The sequence below is a fragment of the Arctopsyche grandis genome, chromosome 13 (assembly GCF_051622035.1).
Source record: "Arctopsyche grandis isolate Sample6627 chromosome 13, ASM5162203v2, whole genome shotgun sequence".
Classification (NCBI taxonomy): Eukaryota; Metazoa; Arthropoda; class Insecta; order Trichoptera; family Hydropsychidae; genus Arctopsyche; species Arctopsyche grandis.
This window is the reverse complement of record NC_135367.1, coordinates 11,017,180-11,042,305: the sequence shown is the minus strand read 5'-3', so window position 1 is coordinate 11,042,305 and position 25,126 is coordinate 11,017,180. Positions and strand designations below refer to the sequence as shown.

General features: G+C 34.3%; 4 protein-coding genes across 7 annotated transcripts in view; 3 read left to right on the top strand and 1 right to left on the bottom strand.

The window, feature by feature from the left end:
- Nucleotides 1-25,126, top strand: part of LOC143921168 (uncharacterized) — a 420,653-nt gene that overhangs the window by 302,354 nt on the left and 93,173 nt on the right. The gene's annotated exons all lie outside the window — the stretch shown is intronic.
- LOC143921161 (putative maleylacetoacetate isomerase 2) lies at nt 11,169-15,965 on the top strand. 3 transcript variants are annotated; one of them, XM_077444329.1, is made up of 5 exons: nt 11,169-11,186; nt 13,234-13,411; nt 13,677-13,795; nt 13,929-14,140; nt 14,211-15,963. In XM_077444329.1, exons 1-5 carry the CDS (start codon nt 11,169-11,171, stop codon nt 14,335-14,337), a joined length of 654 nt encoding a protein of 217 aa, XP_077300455.1. In that variant the 3' UTR covers nt 14,338-15,963. The 3 variants fall into 3 exon arrangements, with proteins under 3 accessions (XP_077300455.1, XP_077300453.1, XP_077300454.1); XM_077444327.1 differs by lacking the exon at nt 11,169-11,186 and adding an exon at nt 12,719-12,831 and having other exon boundaries at nt 14,211-15,965; XM_077444328.1 differs by lacking the exon at nt 11,169-11,186 and adding an exon at nt 12,803-13,017.
- Nucleotides 16,518-18,947, bottom strand: LOC143921154 (uncharacterized). The gene is made up of 2 exons (XM_077444318.1): nt 18,324-18,947; nt 16,518-17,313 (listed from the first exon to the last, which is right to left on the bottom strand). The coding sequence occupies exons 1-2, from the start codon at nt 18,918-18,920 to the stop codon at nt 16,933-16,935; spliced, it is 978 nt and encodes a 325-aa protein (XP_077300444.1). The 5' UTR covers nt 18,921-18,947; the 3' UTR covers nt 16,518-16,932.
- Nucleotides 24,595-25,126, top strand: part of KrT95D (phosphofurin acidic cluster sorting protein KrT95D) — a 75,639-nt gene continuing 75,107 nt past the window's right edge. The window contains exon 1 of one of the 2 annotated variants that reach the window (XM_077444260.1): nt 24,595-24,880. In XM_077444260.1, the coding sequence (XP_077300386.1) occupies nt 24,780-24,880 (101 nt within the window). In that variant the 5' untranslated portion in view covers nt 24,595-24,779. The remainder of the gene's footprint in view (nt 24,881-25,126) is intronic. The other variant, XM_077444259.1, reaches the window with a different exon arrangement.

Sequence of the window (25,126 nt, the reverse complement as noted above, 5' to 3'; positions counted from 1 at the left end):
CTTGATAACCGTTTTTGATTCTTTGATAAGGAGCAAGGTCTAATATTTTCGCTCCGTAATACAACGTTGATAGGGAATGACATAAATTCGATATTTTATTTTAATAACCATATAAATAAGGGGTTTGAAGAGTTCGAAACAGTTCTTTACTGGGCTGTTAGTGCTTTTGAAATACAGTATTGCGGAAAAAAATAATGAAACGTCAATTGAACAATGTTGAAAGTAGCAATTTGTCAGCAGATAGATATTGTCGATTTATCAATTCAATGCTTTAAAATTATAATTGTTTCTAGAACTTTTACATTTGTATGTATTTTTACAATGTGCATAAATTGTTAAAAATAAATGCATTAAATTGTATTTAAATGCATCATGGGATATTGAAACGATCTAAATCTCCACCGAACTATGTACATATGTACCAAGTATCTTGATAATTTTACTTTATTTTATTGATGCTTCTATACCAATTATGTCAAAAAGATACCGGCATCAAATTTGATAAATCGCAGAAAAACAGCAACTCAAACAACTTATCTCGTCAGCATTTTCATGACAGGATCGTGACCTCTCTGGAATGAGTTGGTGCGAGCGCTCATGAGAATTCTTCCACTTGTCTCGACTTTCCCAAATGCAAAGAGCACCAGCAAGAATGCCAGAAGCTTTCTAGTTGTGCTTCTACTACCTCCCAAATTTCGTCCTTTCAAATCGTACAAAATAGCATGCGTTTTATTCTCTTTTGCAAAAAAATTAAATTAAAATTTTCATTTAAAATGGAATATCTATCAGCGATATTTTAACTGTTAAATTAATTTCTCTACTATTCATAGCTGTGTGTATATGCAATTTATTCCGATTGGATTTACATGTCAATCACAGCATCTCAATTAAAATTAACAAAGAAATCACGCGACCGCTGCGATAAGATCGTTTTATTATTGACATTGGATCATTAATTTTCATGTAAACACGACCGACAACTTCAAAATTAAAATACATACACATTTGTAATTCAAAACTTTATTTTGACATTCTTGCCGCATTATATACAACGTATAATGTGTATAATATTACATAAATCGCATTCGAAAGAATAACGGACATTTTTTTTCAGATGTTGTCGTTTGGAACACAGTGGGTATACGACGTATTGATATCTGCCTGTTCGAATTTGTGTGTAAGTCATTGCGTGTGGTATTTTATGTTATGGTAATTTCTTAATTTGTTACAACGGCCATAACACACGAAAAGCCCACGGATCAATTAAATACTTAAGGTCCGCGTCAGGGGCGGATCGAGTAAATTCCCCTTTAATCACGTAGGTGTTAACCCGCTGATGGAATATATTAAAATTACCAGTTTTCGAGTATGAAATGGCTTCTTGATAAACATCGTGCTAGACATGAATATGCATCGTTTCGACACCGTCATATTAAATCAAAATGATTTCCAAGTTTCATTGATCGAAGCCAATATGATAGATGGTACATGCAACGTCATAGACCTACTATTAGACTTATTATGTGAATATTCATAGTACTTACGATTTTCCTGCCATATTTTCAGTATTATTCTTCAGTTAATTTGATATTAACCTAGCTCAACCTTTCTTAATTAGCCTAATTTAAAATAACAATTCGTTATATGCAGGGCCGGATTTAGGTGAAGTAAGCCCTTAGGCTATTTTACATGTGAGGCCCCCCAAACTCAAAACGAGACACATATTTTTGTTAATGGAAAACAAACAAATTGATAACTTTTAGTTTGGCTGCATTTTTGTTTTTATATTAGTCGTATAAAACGTTTTTCGTGATTAGTTTAGATTTTACGTGAACAAACGTAAACTTCATTGAAATAAAATCGTAAAAAATGAAAATTTAAAGAATGCGTTTTTCAATTTCGAATTTTATTTTTAAAGTGTTGAATTCGATTTGTAAAATGTTGAATTTAATTGAAAAAGTGTAGAATTTGATTTGTAAAATATTGAATTTGGGGTGTTACAGTATTACAATAATTATTGCACAAACTAGTATTTTGAATGAATATATATATTTTTAAACAATTCCCACGAATGTAAACCCCAATTATATTTAATCAGTCAATTCAATTATATTGTTGCGTAGGGGTGGGTTCCGGATCCAAATGAAACGTCAAAGTCGCTTCACAGCATTTTTTCAACGATTCAAGAAGTCCTCACGGATCCACCGCTCACTCCAGAATAATCTAATATGGCCCAAGTACCTCCTTATAAAGGACAGATTGCACACCACAGCTTCCCCGATCCATTTACGTATCTATTGTCTAGGCACATAAAGGTCTACAGTGGTTAGTCTATTGTTCTGTGAGAAATCCAGCGTATCCTTATTTCGAGCACTTACTGAGTTCCATTAGCCTAATCCGGAGTCTTTATTGATACACTCTCTCATATTCCCACGTTACAATATTATTGGCGTTATAATTTGTTGATGCTTTCGGACTATGAACTAAATAAGCCTATATAAGTTGTACTTACATAATAGGCTTATTTAGTTCATAATAGATAAATCCGGTACTGATTGTGTGAACTACATAATTGCTAGATTTTACACTACCCTTTTTGAAATTTCTCTATCCTTTTCAACTTTAATTTTCTTTTGTTTTTTTTTCTTCATTATTTTTTTCAAAATTTACTGGGTATCAGTGATCTATTCTTTCAAACCAAAACCTTTGTTTTGTAACCAATTTATCTTTTCATGAAGGTTATGCAAAAATATATTTAGTTCTTTATTTCATGTGCAATCATACTAGAAAGCCATTCGATCGAACTTACAGAGTCTGTTACTGTTAGAGTTTGTTAGCTGTTTATATGTATGTATAATAGTTTCAGCCACACAGAGTGCTGTCACTATAGAAGAGTCTGTCGCTGCTAAGATTTAGTCGGTCCAGCATGTCGGAGATCTACCTCTTCCTCTTCTTCCCTCCACACCACCGACCGCAACCAGTTTTTCCGGGCTTTCCTCTCCTATTCGTGCTATGTGACCGATGAACTGGAGCATGCGTCTCAGGCAGATCATAGACAATTCGTCCTTGATTTCCTCAAGAATTGAGATACTTGTAGATATGTCAGTCAATGGAATTCTTAGCATTCGCCTCCAGCACCACATCTCAAAAGTGCCAATTCTTCTTATTCTTGTGAGACGGATTTTGGGGACGTTTGTAATAACTAGAGGTAGGACCGGAAGCGCGCCATCTATTGTTCCATTATTGTAAATGCTTTGTAAAAAAGGTTCGGTAAACCTTTAACAATGCATTTACAACATGTGAACAATGAACAGAGCGCTCTGGGTCCGCTCTTTAGTAATAACTACAAAATAATAAGTTTGTAATAAATTAAATTATCCACCACTTCTATACCATTCAAAATATAATTAATTTGTAGTTGGTATATATAATTTTGTTAACAAGTGAAGCATGTCGGAAAAAATTGCCATTGTAAAAAACTTCAAGCTCATCAAAGAAACACTCCAAATTTTACCCTTTTAACTTTCATCGAAAACAACATGGAAAAAACAGGTAAACGTGCTTCGAATTACAAGCCAAGATTAGTCGTAAAATTAATTTGCGAGGGTTTCAACATTTACGACCATTACGCGAGATTGGGTCGTACCTCGAACGGCCATTTCCAACCAAGTTCGAGAGGTTATCCCGCAACGAAATTGTTACCCTTCAATAATGTTCGCTTAGTATGAAAGGTCCTACGGGATAAAACCCCGTTTTAAAAATCCAATGCGAATTTTACGCGTACGCATATCGGCTATAAATGCGAATTAAAAATGCAAATGAATACATTGTTAATTTTCACGCGCCATTACAACTGTCAAATTGCGGAAGTGCGCCCGCGCGTGCATTTTGAATCTAGTGTTGCCACCGTGAAAAAAATAATTTCAACACAATGCAGCTCACCCATGATGTGCAATAAAATTTCGCTTCGCGTGAATCCGACGATTTTCGCGCTGTTAATTCATTTGGAAAATGTATTTTATGTGCAAAATTGTGTCTTGCGTTAACAAAAGACCACCAACAACGCGTATGTACTGAAGATGATGGCATGTTGTAACAATGCAATATTTTGCAGCGTCTTCGGTCGGAAACCTTGAACTTCGATCGTTAAATTGATCGACAATGGCCTCTGAAGACGCAAGCATTGTTGTTCAACTTTCGTAAATCAACATCGTAAAATTGTTCGATAACCTCTTTGGCAAACGATGTATTGTTTTCGAGCACTTTCTTCTTAGTAATGTTTAATCAAATTACAGACGACTCAATATTTGACATTTAATCGAATATAAAGAGAAAGATTTTCACTTCGACTTTTCCAGCGACTTTATTGACTGTTTTCTAGTATTGAACAATTGGATTCATTTGAATAATTTAAATAATGTTCAAGTATTTGCAAAATTTAAAATTAAAACAATTGAATAGAATAGATTCAAAAACAATATTTTTAATTGAAAAATGACTTTACATTTAGGACTAACTTTTATAAAGACATCATTTAACACAAAATTATTTTGATTATGATTATGAATAATAAATATCATTCTTGGCAATTGCTGTACTAATTAAGTTCGCATTGAATGTACCAATATTAGCATATTAATCAACATTCAATTTAACGATTGGTACAAATGTTAAAGGTGTAATTTTGCAACTTTGCATACTTTTGATCAGTTCAATTAACCCTTTAATTACTATCTATTACGTGTTGACCTTTTTAAAGCCACACACGAACAAGCAGCGCGCTAAAGGAAAATACACATACATAAATTTAAAAAGGATGTCCTTAGCATTTTTTTTCTTTGTGCATTTTTAGGGCAAGCAAAAATAAATCTTTTACGGTCATATTTACATAATAAGTCTAGTCTTTAATAACAACAAATTTTAATTGAAAATATCTTGACTCAAACGGCTTCCCAGTACTTTTTTAACCACCTAAATATCCCTAACGTATCGTTCTCTCAAACTTAGACTATCAGGCCAGCTTCTTTCGATTAAACTGTATCTAAAAAGCATACATCGGAACTTGGGAGCACCCGTCTTGTGTGTTTTATGACGAAACGCTAAACACGTACGGCCGTAACGTTAGCTCCGGCTAATTGCAGAGACGATAAGAGAAATTGTAGGATACCCAAGAGCTTACCGACTCCTAGCCATTTATTAATTCGAAACGGCTAGAAGCTCTCTACGCTTCTTTTAATTATTATCGTTTAATTAATTGCCGTTCCGGTTCTGTAATTTGACGTATGTAGGTATTTATGTGCGTATCTATGAACAAACTGCTTATTTTTATTCAACGGAAAGGTCGATTCGATTACTTATAAATGTCGATAATGGAGGATGCGCTCTCCGTCACGTCTTTAAAGGGTTAACCGATTGCGATATTATGCGTAGAAAGTGCGCCAAAATCAAAACCGAACGGACCTCACGGTAAATATCAACGAACACGCCCCCCCAATTAATAAATCAAAATTAAATTTATAAAACACTGTTTTATGAGTGCCTGGTTTATTAAATGGAAAAAAAATGACAAATTACATACATGGGTATTAGGTAGTATTTCATTTGATTGGTTTTAATATGTATATCCCACAATAAACTTTCTTTAACTTGTTCATACATATAGCTAAAAATGGTTAATTGAATATGTACATACTTTAAAACGAGATCTGTAATTATTTTATGAATATCTTTGAACTTGTTTGTGATTTATTGTTAATAATAAACAATTTAAATATTTATTTCAGAAATACTATTTATTTTTACTACATATATACTAAACTAAAATTATCTCACTACCGTTTTAATCATTTTTATTATGATGTATAAAAGCTATTACTGACATCTATGCGAGTTGATAATAATATTTTGGTTCGCTTCAAAGATTCTAAGATATGATTTATTTACAGATTATTTTCCAACAAAAAAAATAGCTCTTCAAAAGATTTAAAAACCAGAATTATATGTAGTTCAAACAGAAAAGATAAACATGATTATTTGAAATAAAATAATCTCACCAAATTTTTTGTCATTATAATAATTATTATCATAAATGAATAATGATCATAATAAAAATTATTATTATTGAGTACATATTAAAATAACTGTTTAATTATTCTAATTCAGTAATTTAATTCAAAAGCAGTAATATTTTATGAGACAAAATAAAAATACAAGTTTTCCTCTATTATAATATTTTAGAATTGTTCCGTCAAAACCAACTGAACGAAGTTTTACCAAATGGAGTACCGATATTGAGTATACATATACATATAAAAAGATTAATGGAGATGTGTATGAAAAAATATTGCTCGCATGGACTAGTTGTATTATATGTAGTTTCATGTCCAACTTTAAGCCATTTTATTACAATATACATACATAAATCGAGCAAACAAAAAGCCTTTCATAAAAATCTTATTATTTCAATTTCAACCGAGGCGCCACGATAACACATAGGCTTTTTCCGGACCTATTGGATTATTGGCCTTTTCATAATTCTTCACTATTATGGCAAATCGAATCCAATTTCCCATATGACAACTGAGCTAACTAATCAGACTGTCATTGCGGCGACCTCATATCAATTCAGAAACAAAACAAATAGTCTCCTTTTGTCTCAAACAAAAATTGACATCACATACATATGTACTTTTAGCAATCATTTTACAAACAGTAAAAGTAAGTAAAAACTTCGATTTTATACATAGCGAGATGAGGGGTCTACCTCACGGGCCCGAATGTGAAACGCCCGAAAACGCAAATATCGGAAGGCAAAGATCGAAAATCGAAAGATCTTAAGTGAAAAGATCAAAATAAAAGGGTGCGTGGTAAACGGTACACTTAATTTGCGCGAGCAGGATACAACAGGAACAAGAGGAACGGGCTTTTCCTCTCGTATTCTGCGCGCGCACATTCGGGCTCGTTACGGAGACCGCGAGATGAGATGGAATAACAATCTTAAAATAAATGCATTATTCACGCAGAGATTTTATCTGCAGAACAAGCTTTTATTACTGAACACATTTTAAATTGGCTATCAAAAGTGTGCGATTCAAGCACCTGTGAATGGAAAAGCAATAGTAAATACACCCATACATGTAAAAACAAACAAGATTTAAATTGTTGCCGCACTTTTGTTCCCAAAAGCAGGGTCAGATTAAAAATTGGTAAGCCTAAATAAAGTCAATTAAGTATGAATAAAAAAAATGTATTTTGTCTGCATTTTAGCTACATTCCGTAGACCTCTATTTCGCAGTGCACCAGCGGCAAGCGAAACACTCTAGGAAATATTCTCCTTTAACATTTTAATTATGTATATGATCACAAGTTATAGTGAAAAGACGTATAAAGGTCTGTTCATACTTAACAGCACTGCACGGCTTCAGCACTGCACGACTCCAGCACTGCACGACTCCGTTTCAAATATGTCATTTTATTACATTTCTATTCATATCTACCTACACGTCGCGGTCACGTCACGTTCACAGCACTTTGGCCGAGTACAAGGCAAAATCGGCTTACTTATACATTACAGACCATGACGATACGGCGCAATATTGCTTACGTCGTATTGTCGAGTACTTACAATATGAATGCATACACGTGCATTCGTAGCTACGCGTCAGAATACAAATCAGCAAAAATGTTTCGGCGTTTATCGAACGAAAAATTATGCATAATCGCGTTGTTGTTGGAAGAAGAAGCTCAAGAAGGCAATAAAAAAGGACGGAGACGTTTTAATGTGCATCCCATGTTAAAAAATAGAAAAACCGAAGGAGAGTTTTGGACACTGTATAAGGAGCTTGTGGATGATGGACAAAATTTTTTTAAATATTTCCGTAAAAAATTAAAAAAAAATTTTAATATTTGCGCCATAACCATGTCGATAGATTGAACAGCTGTCAACTGTCACTATCGATAATTGGTCCAAAACAGCAAAGCGGCTGACTCATGGCACGTAATTCGCGTGTGTATTTCCACGATGGCCAAAAAAAACGGAATTATGGTCAACAACTTAAACCGGAATTATGGTCAACAACTCATGCCCTATATAAAAATAGGATAATTAAACAGAAAGTGTGGAAGGAATTATCATTAAAACTAACAATTGAAAGTAAATAATTCTTTTATTAACTGATTTATTGATTGTACGTTACTTATAATACTTTAAATTCTATTATCCCAAAAATAATCAGAAAATTGTTGGCGTATGTTTCTCGCAATCAGTGATGAACTGTTGTTTCTCCTACTTGAGTTATTAGACGCTTTTACGATCTGAATGTTTATATACGTTATATAAGTTAAATATTATATATATATATATATATATATATATATATATATATATATATATATATATATATATATATATTGTCTATTACACGCATTCGGCAAGAGAATTGCCGAATGCGTGAAAAATGCAAGCATGTTGCCCAGTTCACGGATTTGGCAAATTTTTGGGCGAATGCGTGTATTCGGCAAGAATTTGTCTACTCAAAGCATGGAGTCGGCAAATAGACAGCAGCGCTCCGGTGTTGTTTTTTAGAACTGGACAGCGTGGACAAGTGTTAAAGTGACAGCTGAATGAGGATGTTTAATTTAGTTTAATTTACATATTATAATGTATAATATGACTACATACATATGTTTCGATCATCTCATATGACTTATACATAAATTAATGCCATTTTTATACATTCTGATCAATATTTTAACAGTGAAACATATGTATGTAGTCATATTATACATAATAATATGTAAATTAAACTAAATTAAACATCCTTATTCAGCTGTCACTTTGACACTTGGTTATAATATAACACGCTGTCCAGTTCACGCAGTCGGCAAATAATTTACGGAATCCGTGAACTGGGCAACATGCTTGCATATATAAGTTAAATATACAATGTTTGCTATTGTTGTTTTACCCATTCGAAAACTAAACGCCAGTGATCGAAATGAAATACATGTAAGTAATTATTATTATTATATTTTTTACAGAAGATGCATTAAAAAAACGCTGGAAACACCTGAAAGACCAATATAGAAAGGAGATAAAAAAGCAACCAGTTCTCAGATCAGGAGCAGAATCGGAAACATGGGAGTCGACGTGGCAATATTTTAATATAATGTCATTCATGAAAACAAAAGTTACCCCTGCTTCATCTACAGGCAATTTAACCGTAAATGAAACAGAGAGTAGTCATAACACAGAAAATACCCAAACTGATACAGATATATTTGATTCTGTGTCATCCCCGGAATCTTATCATGAACAGTCACCTGCTGGCTGTTCTAGTTTTCAACAATCATCAACTTCTATCAGAAAACGTTGTATCAAAGATGACATGTTGGAGATAGAAAAAAAAAATTGATGTTAATGGAAAAACGTCTGAAAGACAGCCAACAAGATGAAAACTTAAAAAATGACGAAGATTTTCTATTTCTTAGAAGCATATTACCGACAATGAAGAAATTAAACGAGCTTCAAAAATTACGTTTTCGCGGGAAAATTAATGACTGGCTAATAGAAGCATGCACTGAAAACGAACGTGCTCTTTATCAAAACCAATTGTGTTCCCTTCCTGATTCGAGTGCAACTAATCGTTTTAACCATAATCATCCAGAATTAATTAGAACACTATATTAATTAATAAATACATCTGTTTTATCGAAATAAATATGAGTTTTATTTATAACTTACCTTATAGTCACTATCAATTTTTCTGCAGGAGTTATAGAATCTGATGGATGAAAATTTGTTCTCGTCAGTTTTAATCGTGATTCAATTTTTTTTAGTATATATTCAAAAGTTGTCACCCGTCATCCTAGTGTACTCATAGAATTTATATTCATTTAATCGCAAAGTTTCATACAACGTAAAAAAACTCCCCACACAGCCTTCTTTGTTTAATTATCTCACTTGGACCTTGTCTGGAGTTATTAAAATATTTTAACCACACGTTTTCTTCTAAATACATATCAATAATATCGTACGACCCCGACGCCATGACGAAAAAAGTGACCAGCTCACACGAACGCTCTGGACACCAGCGCCTTGTCCATACAAACGTATTAAACTTCTCCCTTCCTCAATTATGGCACTAGAGAAATTATTTTTAATATGCTATGGATATCCACCATAGGCATGTTTCTGTGGTTTTATTTTTTTGATTAGTTATATTTTATAGGAGCTAGGAGCCGCCAAACATCTATAAAATCGCCTCTTTTTTACACCCACGAAAAGTGTCCAGCGTGCTTATTTAACGGTTGATTGTAAAAAAAAATACGAGCACACAAACATAGAAAATATCTTTCTCATACCGTTGATGAAATTTTTTTTCAAATTGGTCCAGTTTCGGAGGAGAAAACTGGAGAATACGAAACCGCGATTTTGTCGATTTAAAATACGTATTATCTGGTCGAAGCGCAACTGTCGCATTCACTCAATATATACGTATATATATATTGATATATATTGTCGCATTCACTCAATCTATACATTCACTCAATCTATACATTCACTCAATATATATATCGAAGAAAGGAACGGCAACAAAATTAAGGTTTCGGGTATACAGCCCTCTTAATATATGCCCGCAGAAAATTTTAGGTGAATGGCCACCATAAGTAAATTCTACACGTAACAATAATCGAAACGTGTTTCCATGAAACATTTTATATAAATTTTTATATTGTCCCCAACAAAAGCCTTTTATATAATTCCTCAGAAAAGTTATTTTTCATGAATTATTTCAGCGTTTCTTAAAATTTTCACCCTCACCGGGACACACGCATATTATAATTGACCCAGAAAGAGTCGAAATCGAACGAAAAAGGGGGGTACAGCTCGGCCGGTTCTTCTGGGGGAGAAATTTACCCCCTCAGTTTATTGAGCAAGCGCAATAGCATCCATGGGGTGGGTTAATGGCAGCCGGGCCACCCGCCCAACCAACCCACCCCTAGTACGGCTGCTCCCCTCGACTCGGCTACACACCCGCGTCATAAATCCGCGACAACGACAACAAAAAAAATATCTTCATTTTAACACACGCGTATAATTATAATAATTAACCATACCGTTAAAAAATAAACGCTCCAAAATTAATTACTCAAAGTACAACGGAGGCATGTCGGCATTGGCGAAGGTAACGCGATCAACCAACCAAACCCACCCACCCCCTTTGTATTCCATAAACCGACCCACCCACAACAACCCCCCATGCATCACCCCATTGCCACCCACATTTGCCACAGTGGCGCTAATAGACCAAAATCTAGGTGTACTTCGACATTAGAATTTAAGAACGATCGGGTGTATTGAATGAAAATCGATAAAGCGGACGACTTTCGTTGATAGGTCGTCGACAAATCGAATTATCCCCCTCTTTTGTTCCCTTCGATGAAAATCATTACGTAATGTGACGCTTTTAATTGTTCCGGGAATTTTCCTCTCAACTGAACAAAAAACTCTCCGACTCTTCCCTATTGGATTCTTATTGGATTTGTGTGACGTTCACGATTAGTATTCTGATTAACTAGGTGATGTGTATTTGGCATTGGTAAGGATTATGCTATGAATCGGTATTCAATACAAAGGCAAGGTTAAGTTCAATGTAGATCAGTGGTACATAACTGGCGACTTGTGATATGATTCTTCAGAAGTATTATAAAGGACTTACATAAATGAATATCGACTTTTTGATTTTTAAATGCTTTTTATTATTACGAAATTATGTTCACAATACATCTTATATCTATTTTAATAGCTACTGATCTACTGATCATTTTCTATTTTACAATTTAATTTAATTTGGATAGTAATCATAGTATATTATTCTAATGTTAATGTACAGAATAATAGGAAAAAGAGCTCAAAAACCTATTTACAATTCTTATAAATGCTCATAATACATCTATTACATAATATTAATTAAAGACACTCTAAAGTCGATGACCTAAAGCAGATTATGTTTAGGTAATCTGTGTTTATACCTGAAGGGTATAGACATTTTGTTGTAATCACCGAGACTCTTCACAAGTGTGTTAGTATGGTTATTAATGATTCTGTCATAGAATCTACTGGTTAATTTGTTAGTAATGTCTGTAACAAACGGAATATTATATATGGCATGCAATATTTTCAAGTTAGTATATATGGGTGTATTATAAATTATTTTTGAATATCGACTTAAATACATGCGAATTCATACAAAAATGATCCAAAAGCTAAATTAAACTGATTAATGTGCAGAATATTGTATACTAAACGAGACGTCGGTACTTGTACGGTGTCTAGATGCCAATGGAGTTCCAGTTAAACTCCTAATGTAAAATATTTGTCTAGTTATACTTGAATTGAACATTCATATTTATGTATGTAAATATGATGAATAAAGTTTCTTATTATAGCGGTTTTTTATATTAGTAGCTGGTATATCAGACAAATAAAACGGTACGTTTTAAAATTAAATAAATCATTTTATATACTTTTAATGATAAAAAAGGTTGTGTGCCGCTGATTCTACTTTATAAGAATAAATCAATAAAACCACACTAATTATACAAATATATATACACATAGAATTGTTTACAAAAATATTTTGTAATGTTGTATCGTCGTTGGTCGATTAACATGAGAATTATCTCGGCAACCTTGATTCTGTTTTTCTGAAAAGCCATCCTTAACCAGTTTTCGAAACGATAAAACACCATTCTCTCGTTCATTTCACACTGCGACTATAATTCGAAAGCACGTTCTTCCACACAAAAATGTCTCAATCTAACGAAACTGTAAGTTTGTGAAACGAAATTGCACTAACCCAACATTACTTTTGTTTATAAATAGTGATATCAACGCAACACAATAAAAACACATAGTACTTACATATATAAGTATATATTTAAAGACTTTTATCCGTAAAAACTAGTTTTTCCTGTGATAATATTCGGCGATAGCATCAATACGAAAATATGCAGGTAAAACTGATGTGTGTTATGCGTAGTAAAATGTTCACTTTATTTTTCATTAACGCTCAAAATTATATAAATAAATAATCGATTGGATGAACTGAAACACAATATGTAATAAAAAGATCATTTTAAAAAATATTTTGTCACATTATCGACCTACATGCATTTCATACATAAATGTGCCTCGATAGAAATCATTAAAAAAAAACTTTTTCTTTACAGCCAGTACTATATTCGTACTGGCGGAGCTCATGCTCATGGAGGGTGAGGATATGTCTCAATCTGAAAGAAATTCCATATGACATAAAAGCTGTTAGCCTTATCAAAGGCGGCGGTGAACAACACTGCAATGAATACCGAGATGTCAACCCGATGGAGCAAGTACCAGCTTTGCTCATAGGTAATCTAAATCAATCTGTCATCAACTGTTTTGTACCTTGTCTTGTCTTAAATTAGTTCTCAATTAATTCTGTTTACTCATATATGCAATTCTTAGTATCCTATACATATATCCCATTATTTAAAGCTTTTCTTCTTTGTTTTGGTGTCGATGTTATATACATTATAATACTGTTTGTTTCTGTTTTTTAAATAAAAAAATAATTGAGTATTATTTATTTATATTATAATGTTACATTGAATAATAAACTTGTGTTGATATCTAGATGGCCACACTCTGGTGGAATCGTTATCAATAATGCACTATTTGGAAGAAACGAGACCACAGAGGCCTTTAATGCCTCAGGATTGTCACAAAAGAGCTAAAGTTAGAGAAATATGTGAGGTAAATATTAACTGTCATATTAATTTTAATTCATTCTCATATCATTTAGAGGCTAGACTAAGTTTATACATATATTTCATATAATTAGCCAATTTTTCACAAATTTAGTCTATGATATGAAATTTTTCATTAGGTTATTTCATCGGGCATTCAGCCGTTGCAAAATTTGGTCGTACTGATCTACGTAGGTGAAGAGAAGAAAAAGGAATGGGCTCAGCATTGGATCACTCGTGGATTCCGAGCAGTGGAGAAGTTGCTATCAGCGTCTGCGGGTAAATATTGTGTCGGTGACGAGCTTACACTAGCCGACTGCTGTCTCATTCCACAAGTATTCAACGCCAGAAGGTATATAACAAATCTTACATACAACAGCTATGAATTTGAAGCTTGTTTTATGATGTGATTTAATTTGCAGATTCCACGTCGACCTTCGTCCGTTCCCAATTATACTGCGTATCGATAGGGAGTTGGAGAACCATCCCGCTTTCCGTGCAGCTCATCCGTCTAGTCAACCGGATTGTCCTCCCGAGGCGACCAAATAAGTTATACAATGTTATCGATGCAGTACAAATAATGCAATAACCATACCCGTGAGAATAAAATGATGTAATTTTAAACTTTCAATTTGCATGACCTTTAAAAAAATAATTTGATGTAGTTGAAATGTAACAAAATTATTTTTTACATTTTATACGTTGAAATGTTTGCTTTTGGAAACCAAATTAAGATACATTTTCTGAAGATTTTTATAATAAAATATATGTACTTCCAATATTCATACATATAACATTTTTTCAACTCGAATAATTGCACAAAATATTTTTTAAAGTTTGTAGTAGAAAATTTAAACCGGATTTTTACTTTAAACAGTTCTTATAAATGTATAGGAAGATCGATTTCCATTCCATTATGAAGAATGCCAATAAAAAATGTGTGATAAATCATTGAATGACGACTGACTTTTTAATGAGAATTTGAGATAGTTGTGAAACGACTCGATCATTTTGTATTAATCACAGTAAAATTATACAAAGTCCATGTATCTAAAAAAATCATTTATATTTAAGAATATCAGCAATATGTTAAAACAACTGATTCTAACTAGTATAAAACGTATTGCGTTTACAACTCTTTACGGAATGTAAAATTATTGATATTTCATTAAATGGCAAGCAATATTGTTTATTAATAAAAACCTGGAAACCGCTAATTTAATATTTACAAAAAAATTGAGTCAGCGAAAAAATAATATGCAATAATAAAATTGTGATATCACAAATAATGATTTTTACAAAGAGCAAATTTAAAATTGTTACATGTATGTATGTATGTTATGTGTATTTGACATGAAAAATCTAAGTGGATGTCGTTTTTCAATGAATTTAACAAGTTGTATAATTAATCTAAGGTTAATAAAAGAACTGACAAACAATTTTGAGTAGTTGTAGTACATAAAAATTTAAATTAGAATTTGATGAAAATACAAGTGTAATTTCTGTAGTGAAAAATTATAAAAAAAACCTTACGTTATATTGTTAATTTTCCTAATGTTTTTTTAGAAACTGTCGATATATTTATAATGTTTTCAGTCATCATTAATAACGTTTGAATTATTGAAATTTCAAATGCAACGTCACACTCTCTAATGTACAAAAGACAAACAACTCGGTATTATAAATACAAAAAACTATATAATTAAAAAAATCGATTGAGTTTGAATGACAATTAATATTAGAAATGTGGTTTAAAAAAAAAATGTTTTTGTTACATTTGTGAATTTTAAATATAGGGAGTAACGATTTAAAAAAGACAGGAAGAACATGGTCTGTCTCTAAACATTTGATAAAAGTGTACAAATTCTTTTTCTAATGACATAAAATTATTCTTTTCACACAGTATGTATGTATATTAATTTGGAATCAATTTTATGAATTTCTTCATATAATTTAATAATAATTACAAATATCTAACTATACTAAGCTCAAACCTAATTTTAGGATTTTATAATTTGTAAAACAGAACGTAGTATGGTGAATTTATGACCATTTATAAATCATCTGTATTGAAGTAACATGTAGCTATTTTTTTAATTTCGTCATTTGATAATGAGTAACACTTAATGTTGTAATATATTTATGTATTTCTTTAGAAAATTAAAATTAATGATATAATTGTGTTTTTATTTATGAAATTGACGTCATCAAAATATTATGATTAAAAAACTAATACTTCACAGTAATTCAATTTTTTAATGAAGTGAAAAGATAAAATTGTATTTAAGCAAAAAACAGAAAAACACTTGTAACCGACAACTACAGGGGGCTACAAACGCTCAGGAATTCCGGAGAGGTATTCGGCGAGCAGCGGCATGGCGACAACAGACGATGGTCTAAAGAATGCTTACAAAGAAGAAAGAACTATTCACATATGAACTTGTTGAATGAACTTAGATTCGTGCCAAAAGATTGGCACGAATCTTACTTACCCAAAGCTTTTATCGTTAGTGGCACCAATCATTGAGAAGAAAGACACCATAATGAGAACAGCAATTTCACCTCATGAAAGGTTAAGCGCCACGTTGCGATTTCTAGCTACAGGAAGAAGCTACGAAGATTTTAAATTTTCAACTATTATATCACCTCAGTCTCTTAGCTCTACTGTTCCAGAAACCTGTGAAGCTATTTACAGAGTTCTACACAAAGAATATATAAAGGAAAGCATACATACAAATAATTTTTATTTTTTAAATTGTTTTTATTAACAAAATAAAACACCCCCCTCCCCCCCAAAATCAGAACCAACAATTTTTAATTTATATTAAATAATACAACAAAAGCAGTCATAAACATCTAAATTTAAAAAAATACAATTACAAGTCCACATGAACACATTAATAGTAATAAAATCTATATTCAGCTATTTTATTAATAGGAACAAAAGCAGTCATTAAAATTTTAATTTAGGGATCTGCTGAAATGGAAGGAGTAGGTGTGGAATTATGACTAGAGGTAGGATAGCCAAGGTGCCGCTCATTATTCCATTGTTGTAAATCCTTTGTAAAAAAGGTTCGGCAAACCTTTAACAATGCATTTACAACATTTGAACAATACGCGGCACCCTCTGGGTCCGGGCTTTAATTATGACGATGTGAATGTATGGGACGTATTTAAAGTGCCCATTTGAGCGTGAAATAAAACTTCACCAATTAGTTTTTCTGCTATTATTCGTTGCATTTTGGTGACTTCCCGCAATACCTTGCCAACATTTTTGGCGAAAAAATCCTGGTTATCATCTGGACACTTGAAATGTTCTTTCACTGTCTTCAGTACATCAGTAGCCAGTGCTTCATTAGAATAAGGTCGTTTAGGAGGTCTTGTTCTTGTGTGGGGTATAGATGTCGATACTGGAGAGTTTGGAGTAGGGTCATCATTTATTACTGAATGCGATGCTCCATCACTTACATCTACAGCATCTTCAGAAGCGGAATCAATAGGGGGCATAAATTCACTATTACATTCCTGTAACAATATAATGTAATTTCCTTAGATTTTATACATAAATTTTATATACATATATCTAGTAGCTACTATGAAAAGTCATTTTGAAACAATAATCCTTAATTAATTATTCTTGTTTTTATTTGTTCTTTTCAGTCTCCGAAAACGACATAAGAATGGAGAAGCATAGCACAGTGTTTTGAAGAAAAATGGAATTTCCCGCACTGTCTCGGCAGCTTGGATGGAAAACACGTTAATATTATTCCCCCAAGTGGAAGTGGTTCACAATTTTATAACTACAAAGGTCGCCACAGTTTAGTGTTAACGGCATTAGTGGATGCAAATTGTAAATTTATCATGTGTGATTTCGGAACTAATGGAAGAGTTTCAGACGGAGGAGTTGTAGAACACACTACTTTTTTAAAAAACTTCAGAACAACTACTTGAACATCCCGGATAAAGAGACAGTATACCATACTTCTACCCAGTTACCTTACGTTTTTGTTGCCGACAATGCATTTCCTCTGAGAGTGGATATGTTAAAACCGTTTCGACAAGCAGATTTAACATCTTCAGAAAGAAAAATATTCAATTATCGTGTTTCACGGGCGAGACGTACAGTTGAGAACGCATTTGGAATTTTGGCATCTCGATTCCGCATATTTCACACTCAAATCAATTTGGAACTGCACAATATTGATGCGGTAGTCATGGCATGTTGTGTTCTACATAATGAAATCGTTATGCACCTTCTGAATGTTTTGAGAATTATGAAGAGGGGACTAATACTGCAGGATTTCAAACAGGTGATTCAATGGAACATTTAGTACGAAGATCATTTGGAAATACGGCGAGAGTTGCCAAAAATGTAAGAGATGCTTTCATAAATTACTTCGTAAACGAAGGTCAAGTTCCATGGCAAAAAACTTCATCGCAAATTAAAATTAAATAATTTATAAAAAGTTATACATTATAACAATAAAACTTATTATATTGCAAAAATTTGATATTTATAATTATTTTTTACTTACCACATTTTCTAATTCGTTGTCACTGCTCATGTTGGACTGCGATGCTCGTTGGTTGTGTTGATTCACCAAAAAATCAAAGAGATGGTAATACCACAATTTAGGTTCATAAACGTCTGCTCCCATTCCAGTACTTTTAGATTCCATCACTTTTTTCGCTTCCTTTCTGGCGTTACTCCGAAGATTATTAATTTTTTTAACTACAAAATCTTTATTAGCAGAAGGCTCTATTTCTTTTAGTTTATTTATTAATTTATTGTACGCCGCATCTCTCTTATTACGATTGTGGTAGTCCTTGGATTTGATTCGCCAAAGGCAAGGAGAATTTTGATAAATATTTATAAATTCTTCCAATACTCCCTTCGACATGATAATTGTTGAAGATATCCAAGAACGACACACAGAACAGCGAAAGACGGATGACAGATAAGCCGTCTCGAGATCAGTGACAACAATGGTAAAAAGAGAGGTATGTAAAAGACAAAACACGCACCGGCTGGACGTCAACACAGGTCGCCTCACGGTAAACCCCTCCGGAATTCCGCATCGTCTGTAGCCGGGAGCATGTAAATTGGTCGAATGCAATACACCTAAATCCATTCACCGAATGCAATTCCACTAATAACTAGAGGTAGGATAGCCAAGGTGCCGCTCATTGTTCCATTGTTGTAAATCCTTTGTAAAAAAGGTTCGGCAAACCTTTAACAATGCATTTACAACGTTTGAACAATACACGGCCCCCTCAGGGTCCGGTGACTACTAATAACGCTTTCACCGAAAATCTGTAGACCGAAAGGTAAATTCGTCTAATATATTTATATCGAAAGACAAATTAACCGAATTTCGATTTTCAAACCAGTAGCAGGAAATGTAATTATTTAATAATTTTTCGACGCGATATCAACAGATGGCGTATTACCATAGACAGACAAATGTTATAACTAGAGGTAGGACCGGAAGCGTGCCGTTTATTGTTCAATTGTTGTAAATGCTTTGTAAAAAAGGTTCGGCAAACCTATAACAATGCATTTACAACATTTGAACAATAAACGGCCCCCTCAGGGTCCGGGCTTTAGTTATAAGATTTCTCTGCACAAAGCCTTTAAACTCTATTTACACCATATTGCGCCCGACGGATTTCCAACCTAATTGCGAGTGAACTAAATTAAGGACATTGAAAAAATTGATTGATTTTGTAGCTTTTTATTACCTTTTGCTATATATACTATATTGTATAACTACCATTGTACATATTTACAATAAAATTATGATAAAATAAATTAATAAAACCATGTAGCGCTTAAGAATCAATAAAGATATACAGATTTTTTTATATTTGCCTTATTTATTGTGCATAAATAATGTACATATATTAAAATTGGTTTTCCAATGATCAATATTAAAAGAAGGTCAGAAAAAATCCATATATAATAGACAGACTACTATAATTTCTACGATTGACATAATAAATAATTAATAATTTAAAATATACGTAATAAATATAAATTATGATGAATACAAAACAAATATAAATCAGTTAGTAATTTATACAACATATTGTAGATTGCAACACACAATAAAATATAAACAATACATATACAAGACAAGAAGCAAGCAATACCATTAATAAAAAAATAATGTATTAATCATGTTACAACAATAAATCAATTTATAATAATAATATTTTCATGTAATGAAAACATATGGGTGGTATTACAGATGTTCAGCTTATTACAGACAACACAGAACAAATATATACTTGTGTAGCAAAATCTTTTCAATATATGAATGCTTAATATATACACTTTCCATATATAAAACAACTCACGTTAAAAAAAATACAATTTTATTAAGTCATGTAGCAAAGATACTCTTGTATGTAAATACTCAGCTTCAGTGGCGATATATCAGGATTGGAGTCGAGGATATCAGCTTCAGTGACGTCTTTGATATTCACGTGGTGGTGACAACCGCGGTGGTGATGGTGGTGCTGCTGTGGGCGTGCATCGATGTCTTCGAGGGTTCGGTGACTATTGGTCACAAAGCACTCGTCACAAAGTCACTAAAATCTCTATAACAGAACATCTGGCAGCCGAAAAGTCCATCATACTAACGATAACTATCATACTAACGAGAACGTGAGTGCGAAATATTGTGTATTCGCGATTTTCATGACAAAAATTGTCTTTGTGACCACCGCAAAATGACGAATAATCCAATTACCGTCTTCGAGGAAGAGCAGCACAGCACCGATCAGTCTAGTCACTTTGGTCAACTTTTATTGTCATCCGTATCCTTATTGATAGTGACTTCAAATTATCGGCGAAATCGAAGAAATTACATTATGTATTAAAAAAAATATGCATTACGCATGGTGACAGTTATAGTTTCCAATTGCTCGACATCATCAACTAGTCGAGTATCGAATAGTAAAAAAAAAATCTTAAAATACACAAGTACTCGAGTATACTGCAGAATTTACCAAATGTACCAAAATAGCTATTAATCATGAGTCATGAATCATGACATTTCAAATTATCAATCAGCCTAGTAGTTGTCGGTCTTTTGCATCCAATGTTTTATTACGTACGGCGAAGGGTGAATTGTGCTCCTTTCTTAAAATATAAACCTATATATTGAATATATGTTTAATACATATGTAGATATAGTATAAATGGAAAAATACTACACCATCAAAAACGATATTATTTTGTTTTAAATTATCTTGAAATTATTAATACATATGTGCCATCTATTCATCAACGTAAAAAAATTTCATTCGACCAATATGTCTTAGGCATGATGATATTAGGTAAATATGAAATTCGTTATGCTCGTGCTATTCGACCTACTCGCTTCGGTATACTCGTATTCGGTGAATCAAATTCAACGAATTTACAGTGATTCTCACGGTAAACTGTCAAAGTTGGCCTTTTGACAACTAGTGCTGCCAACACATATTACGACAAGAATGAAACCCACTATAGCCAGTGTAATAATGTTGCCATTCAGCACAAAATTCAGTAAGATACAAACTCATACTTCCAAAAAATATCATAGAATGCGCTATTGTTACAATAGTTTAGTTAAACTTTAAAAACGCTTCAATGGCTTTGATTTAAAGAAGATATGGAGGATGAACGAATGAGACGACTGGCATGTTAATGCACGTGTTTATTATATGACAGCTGAAGACAGAGTGAGTAGCAGCTGTCCGAACCCAGCCGGGTTGGTCCCCACTCGCAGGAAGGCAACCAAACTCGACCATGTCGTATAAGCGAGCCGCCACAAAGATATAAAAAGCTTGTAAAAACAATTAACTTGTTCATTTTTATCTTTTTCAAATATTTTTTTTATTTATATATATAGATTCGATCGATTTAAAAAGTGATATTGTTTCTCACTTCTTCAAAAAATTCTGAAGTCGAATAGTTTAATAAATAGCGTGTTTTTTGATCTGAATGGAAGATATGGATCTTGAATGTTCGATATTTAGATGTATAAAAAATATAATTTAATTTGTAGAATTTTGCCGGGAATCCATTGTTACGAAAATTCAATGATACCACAGTTCAACAAGTATATTTTTACGGGAACGTATTCTTTGTTGTTGGACACGATTCTCTTGTCCTCTTTTTATCTTTTAATAAATATACTCAGATTGTTGCCTAAAATATCACGATTAGCGGAAAATGAACCATAGATGGAAATAAATTAAAAAATTTTACTATCGACAGCATTTTAGATTAAGAATATAATTATTAAATTTATAAACATCAATATTTTCTAAAATTTATTATCCAAATCTATTCAAAAATTAGCGTCACAATTTTCTAAAAATTCATGGGCTCTTTTTTCGCATTTTTCTTCTGTATCAAATGTAGGCCATTGTAGCGCATTAGGTTCTCCCTGTAATGCCACAATGGTCCAAAACTATAAATAAATAAATTATTGCATTTTTTTTTTATTTCTCCAGCTTTAGATTTTGTAGTTATTTTATTTTGATTTTTGTTTCTATTTTATTTTGTTTTATATATTTATATGTAGAGATTCGGTAATAATTGGTGTTCGTGGAACGCTGGTTTACCATCACTAATCGCCTGATCGTGTGTTCGCGCCAAAAAGGCCTCAACGTATGCAGGCCCGCGTCTAGGCCGCCTATGTGCAAAAATCGGCCACTCTTTAATTTCATCAGCATTTGTATAAATCAACAAAGGGTATCCGAAAAAACCTTTTAAACAAAAGATTTTTTTTGTTACTTTTATTAATATTTAAATTTTTTATTTGTATGTGCTAGTACTCCCAATCCCGGAAGGTTACTTCAGCACCGGGATCGCGGTGCTGGGAATTTCCGATCCCGGGGTCGCGATGTTAGCACCGGGAAATCAAATGTATAAGAAAAAAAATTCAATTTCATGTTTTGATATTTCAAAAACGTTCAATTACATTTTGCAAACTCTCCCGATGTTTCACGCAAAAAATACTCCCACAGTGGTGTACTAAATTTGAGAGTTTTTACTCCAGAGAAACGTATTCCTGTACGCCCAGTAACTCTCCCCGCGAGAGAGTTGTATTCCCGCGTAAAATACGTTTGTCACATAATTAAATATAAATATGGAATTAAATATATTTAAAAGGTATTTGAAAAAATTCGACCGCATGGGGATCGAACACACGACCGACAACACATTTTTATTTAATTTGTAACGAACGGTTTGCGCGCGCTTAGACTGATCTCGCGGTGGGAGATCCAGAGGGCGGATAACGTCGTCCTTCCAGGAATAGCGTGTTAGGGAACGTTGACTAGCCGGGGATAGTTTAAATAGTCGGGGGGTTCCTGACTGTAAACTCGTTTCGTCGATTACAGCTTCCTCGCGCTCGGGACAGCTGGCTCTCCGGTCCTCTCACGGCTAACGTTTCTCCAGAAACGGCGTGAGGAATACAGGAGACGTTGAGCTGGTACTCAGGGGAGGGAGTGATGATCCACTTAACCTCACGGCGGTTCTTCAGCAGGAGAGGGGGGGGGGGTACTTTTGTACCCCGTGGCTGGCGAGGTGCGAATGACCGAGACTCCTTTTCCCGCGACAGGAGTGTTTTTATCTCAGGGTGACCACTCGAAATAAAGGGCTAGTGTTGCCCGATGGGACTACGGGGAGAACGTCGCGTTACAAATTTAATTTAATAACTTAATGGGCTGCGAGGCTACAGCCCTCCCAGTATAGTACAAATGCATGCTATTTTTGCCGTCCATATGATCTGCAGGGCTGCAGCCTCCCAATATAGATATGTACATGCTATTTTGGTTCGGTGATTACTGGTCACAAATTACTCGTCACAAAGTCACTAAAATCTCTATAACGGAACATCTGGCAGCCGAAAAGTCCATCATACTATAGGGGGGTTGAAGGTTTTGGACCGTTTCCCAGCTTATGGAAATTCAGTTGAATTTTGAAGAGGATCTTTATTACTCGATTAATACAGGTTTATTTGTATGTACAGCGAAGTAGGTAAAGGATTCACTGGAACGAGCTAGGTCGAGTTCCTGAAGCTCACTGGCATCTGGGGACGATGTACTGGTTTATAAAGGTGTTGCTTGAGCAACGCGTAGCTGGGCTGGTAAGATCACGTTCTGGAAGATTCCGACGGGGTCGAGGTCTTCCTTTGTGTTCGATGTTTGATGCGTAGTTGCGTAGCTCATTGGGATTTCCCGTGTACTCCTGATTGCGTATCTGGAGCGAGTCGAATCGCCTTTATGGGTAAGCTGGACGAAGTATTTCGGCCACGGCTAACTTTCGTGTACGAGAAGAGGACACGATGATGTAATTTGTACAGATTAAGTTCGACGGGGGAAATAGGTGATATCACAAGTCGTGCTATATCATAGTAACGAGAACTTGAGTGCCAAATATTGTGTATTCGCGATTTTCATGGCAAAAATTGTCTTTGTGACCACCCCAATGTGACGAATAGTCCAATTACCGCTATTTTTGTCTGAATTTGATCACCGGCATGGCGAACGAGTTAATACAGCCCGATTAATCTCTGCAGCCCTCCCTCTATGAATGCTTACGAGCCGCCACTGGCCAACACCCATGCGATGATACGTCATCGGATACAACACTAGTATGTATATATATATAAATAAAACTCATCGGATGACTATTTGTCTGATTGCTATTTATTTGATTCGGCATAATTTTGAATCATTTGACAGTTCCCGCAAGAGGAATGTTGCCAGGGCGCAAAGTGGGCCGTTCAGTGGTTCAGTGGTGCCAGGGTGTGACGTTTAGGTGCGCGAACCGGCTGGCGTGTGAGGTAGTGTGCGTGCGAGCGGTGTGGGTAGTGGAGTAGTGTGTGTGTGGTGTTGAGCGGTGCGGCGGCGTCGTCGTCGTTGTCGACAGTGTGGTCCCGGCTTTGGCCGGTGTCGGTCGTTGCGCGCTGTTCGCCTCAACTGTCAAGATGCGCGCGCTGTCGAGCGGCGCGGCGGGTCCGCGGCCCGTTCCCATGAAGCTGTTCGCCGCTTGGGAAGTCGACCGCACCCCCGCCAACTGCGACCCCAGGTTAGCCCACAAAATCACGCACCCGCACACCTCACTCACCGCACTCACCGCACCGCACCACACACCGACGCCCCCTGACGCCTTTGTTCGGAGACCGCCTTTACCCCACCCCCACATACCCTCCCCCCCCCTCCTCCTCACTCACACACACACATCGATCGTCTTTTGTTTTTCTTTTCGGACTATGTATTTGAAAAATGACCGTTCGTTGGCAGCCCTACACTCCACAGAAAACATGGACGTTTC

Bases quoted from the DNA above. Each gene is read 5' to 3' on its own strand.
- LOC143921161 (XM_077444327.1), top strand. From the start codon at position 12,811: ATGTCTCAATCTAACGAAACT. The intron at 12,832-13,233 runs GTAAGTTTGTGA...TTTTCTTTACAG, and splicing joins TGTCTCAATCTAACGAAACT to CCAGTACTATATTCGTACTG. The intron at 13,412-13,676 runs GTAATCTAAATC...GTTGATATCTAG, and splicing joins AGTACCAGCTTTGCTCATAG to ATGGCCACACTCTGGTGGAA.
- LOC143921154 (XM_077444318.1), bottom strand. From the start codon at position 18,920: ATGGATTTAGGTGTATTGCATTCGACCAATTTACATGCTCCCGGCTAC. The intron at 17,314-18,323 runs GTAAGTAAAAAA...ATATTGTTACAG, and splicing joins ACAACGAATTAGAAAATGTG to GAATGTAATAGTGAATTTAT.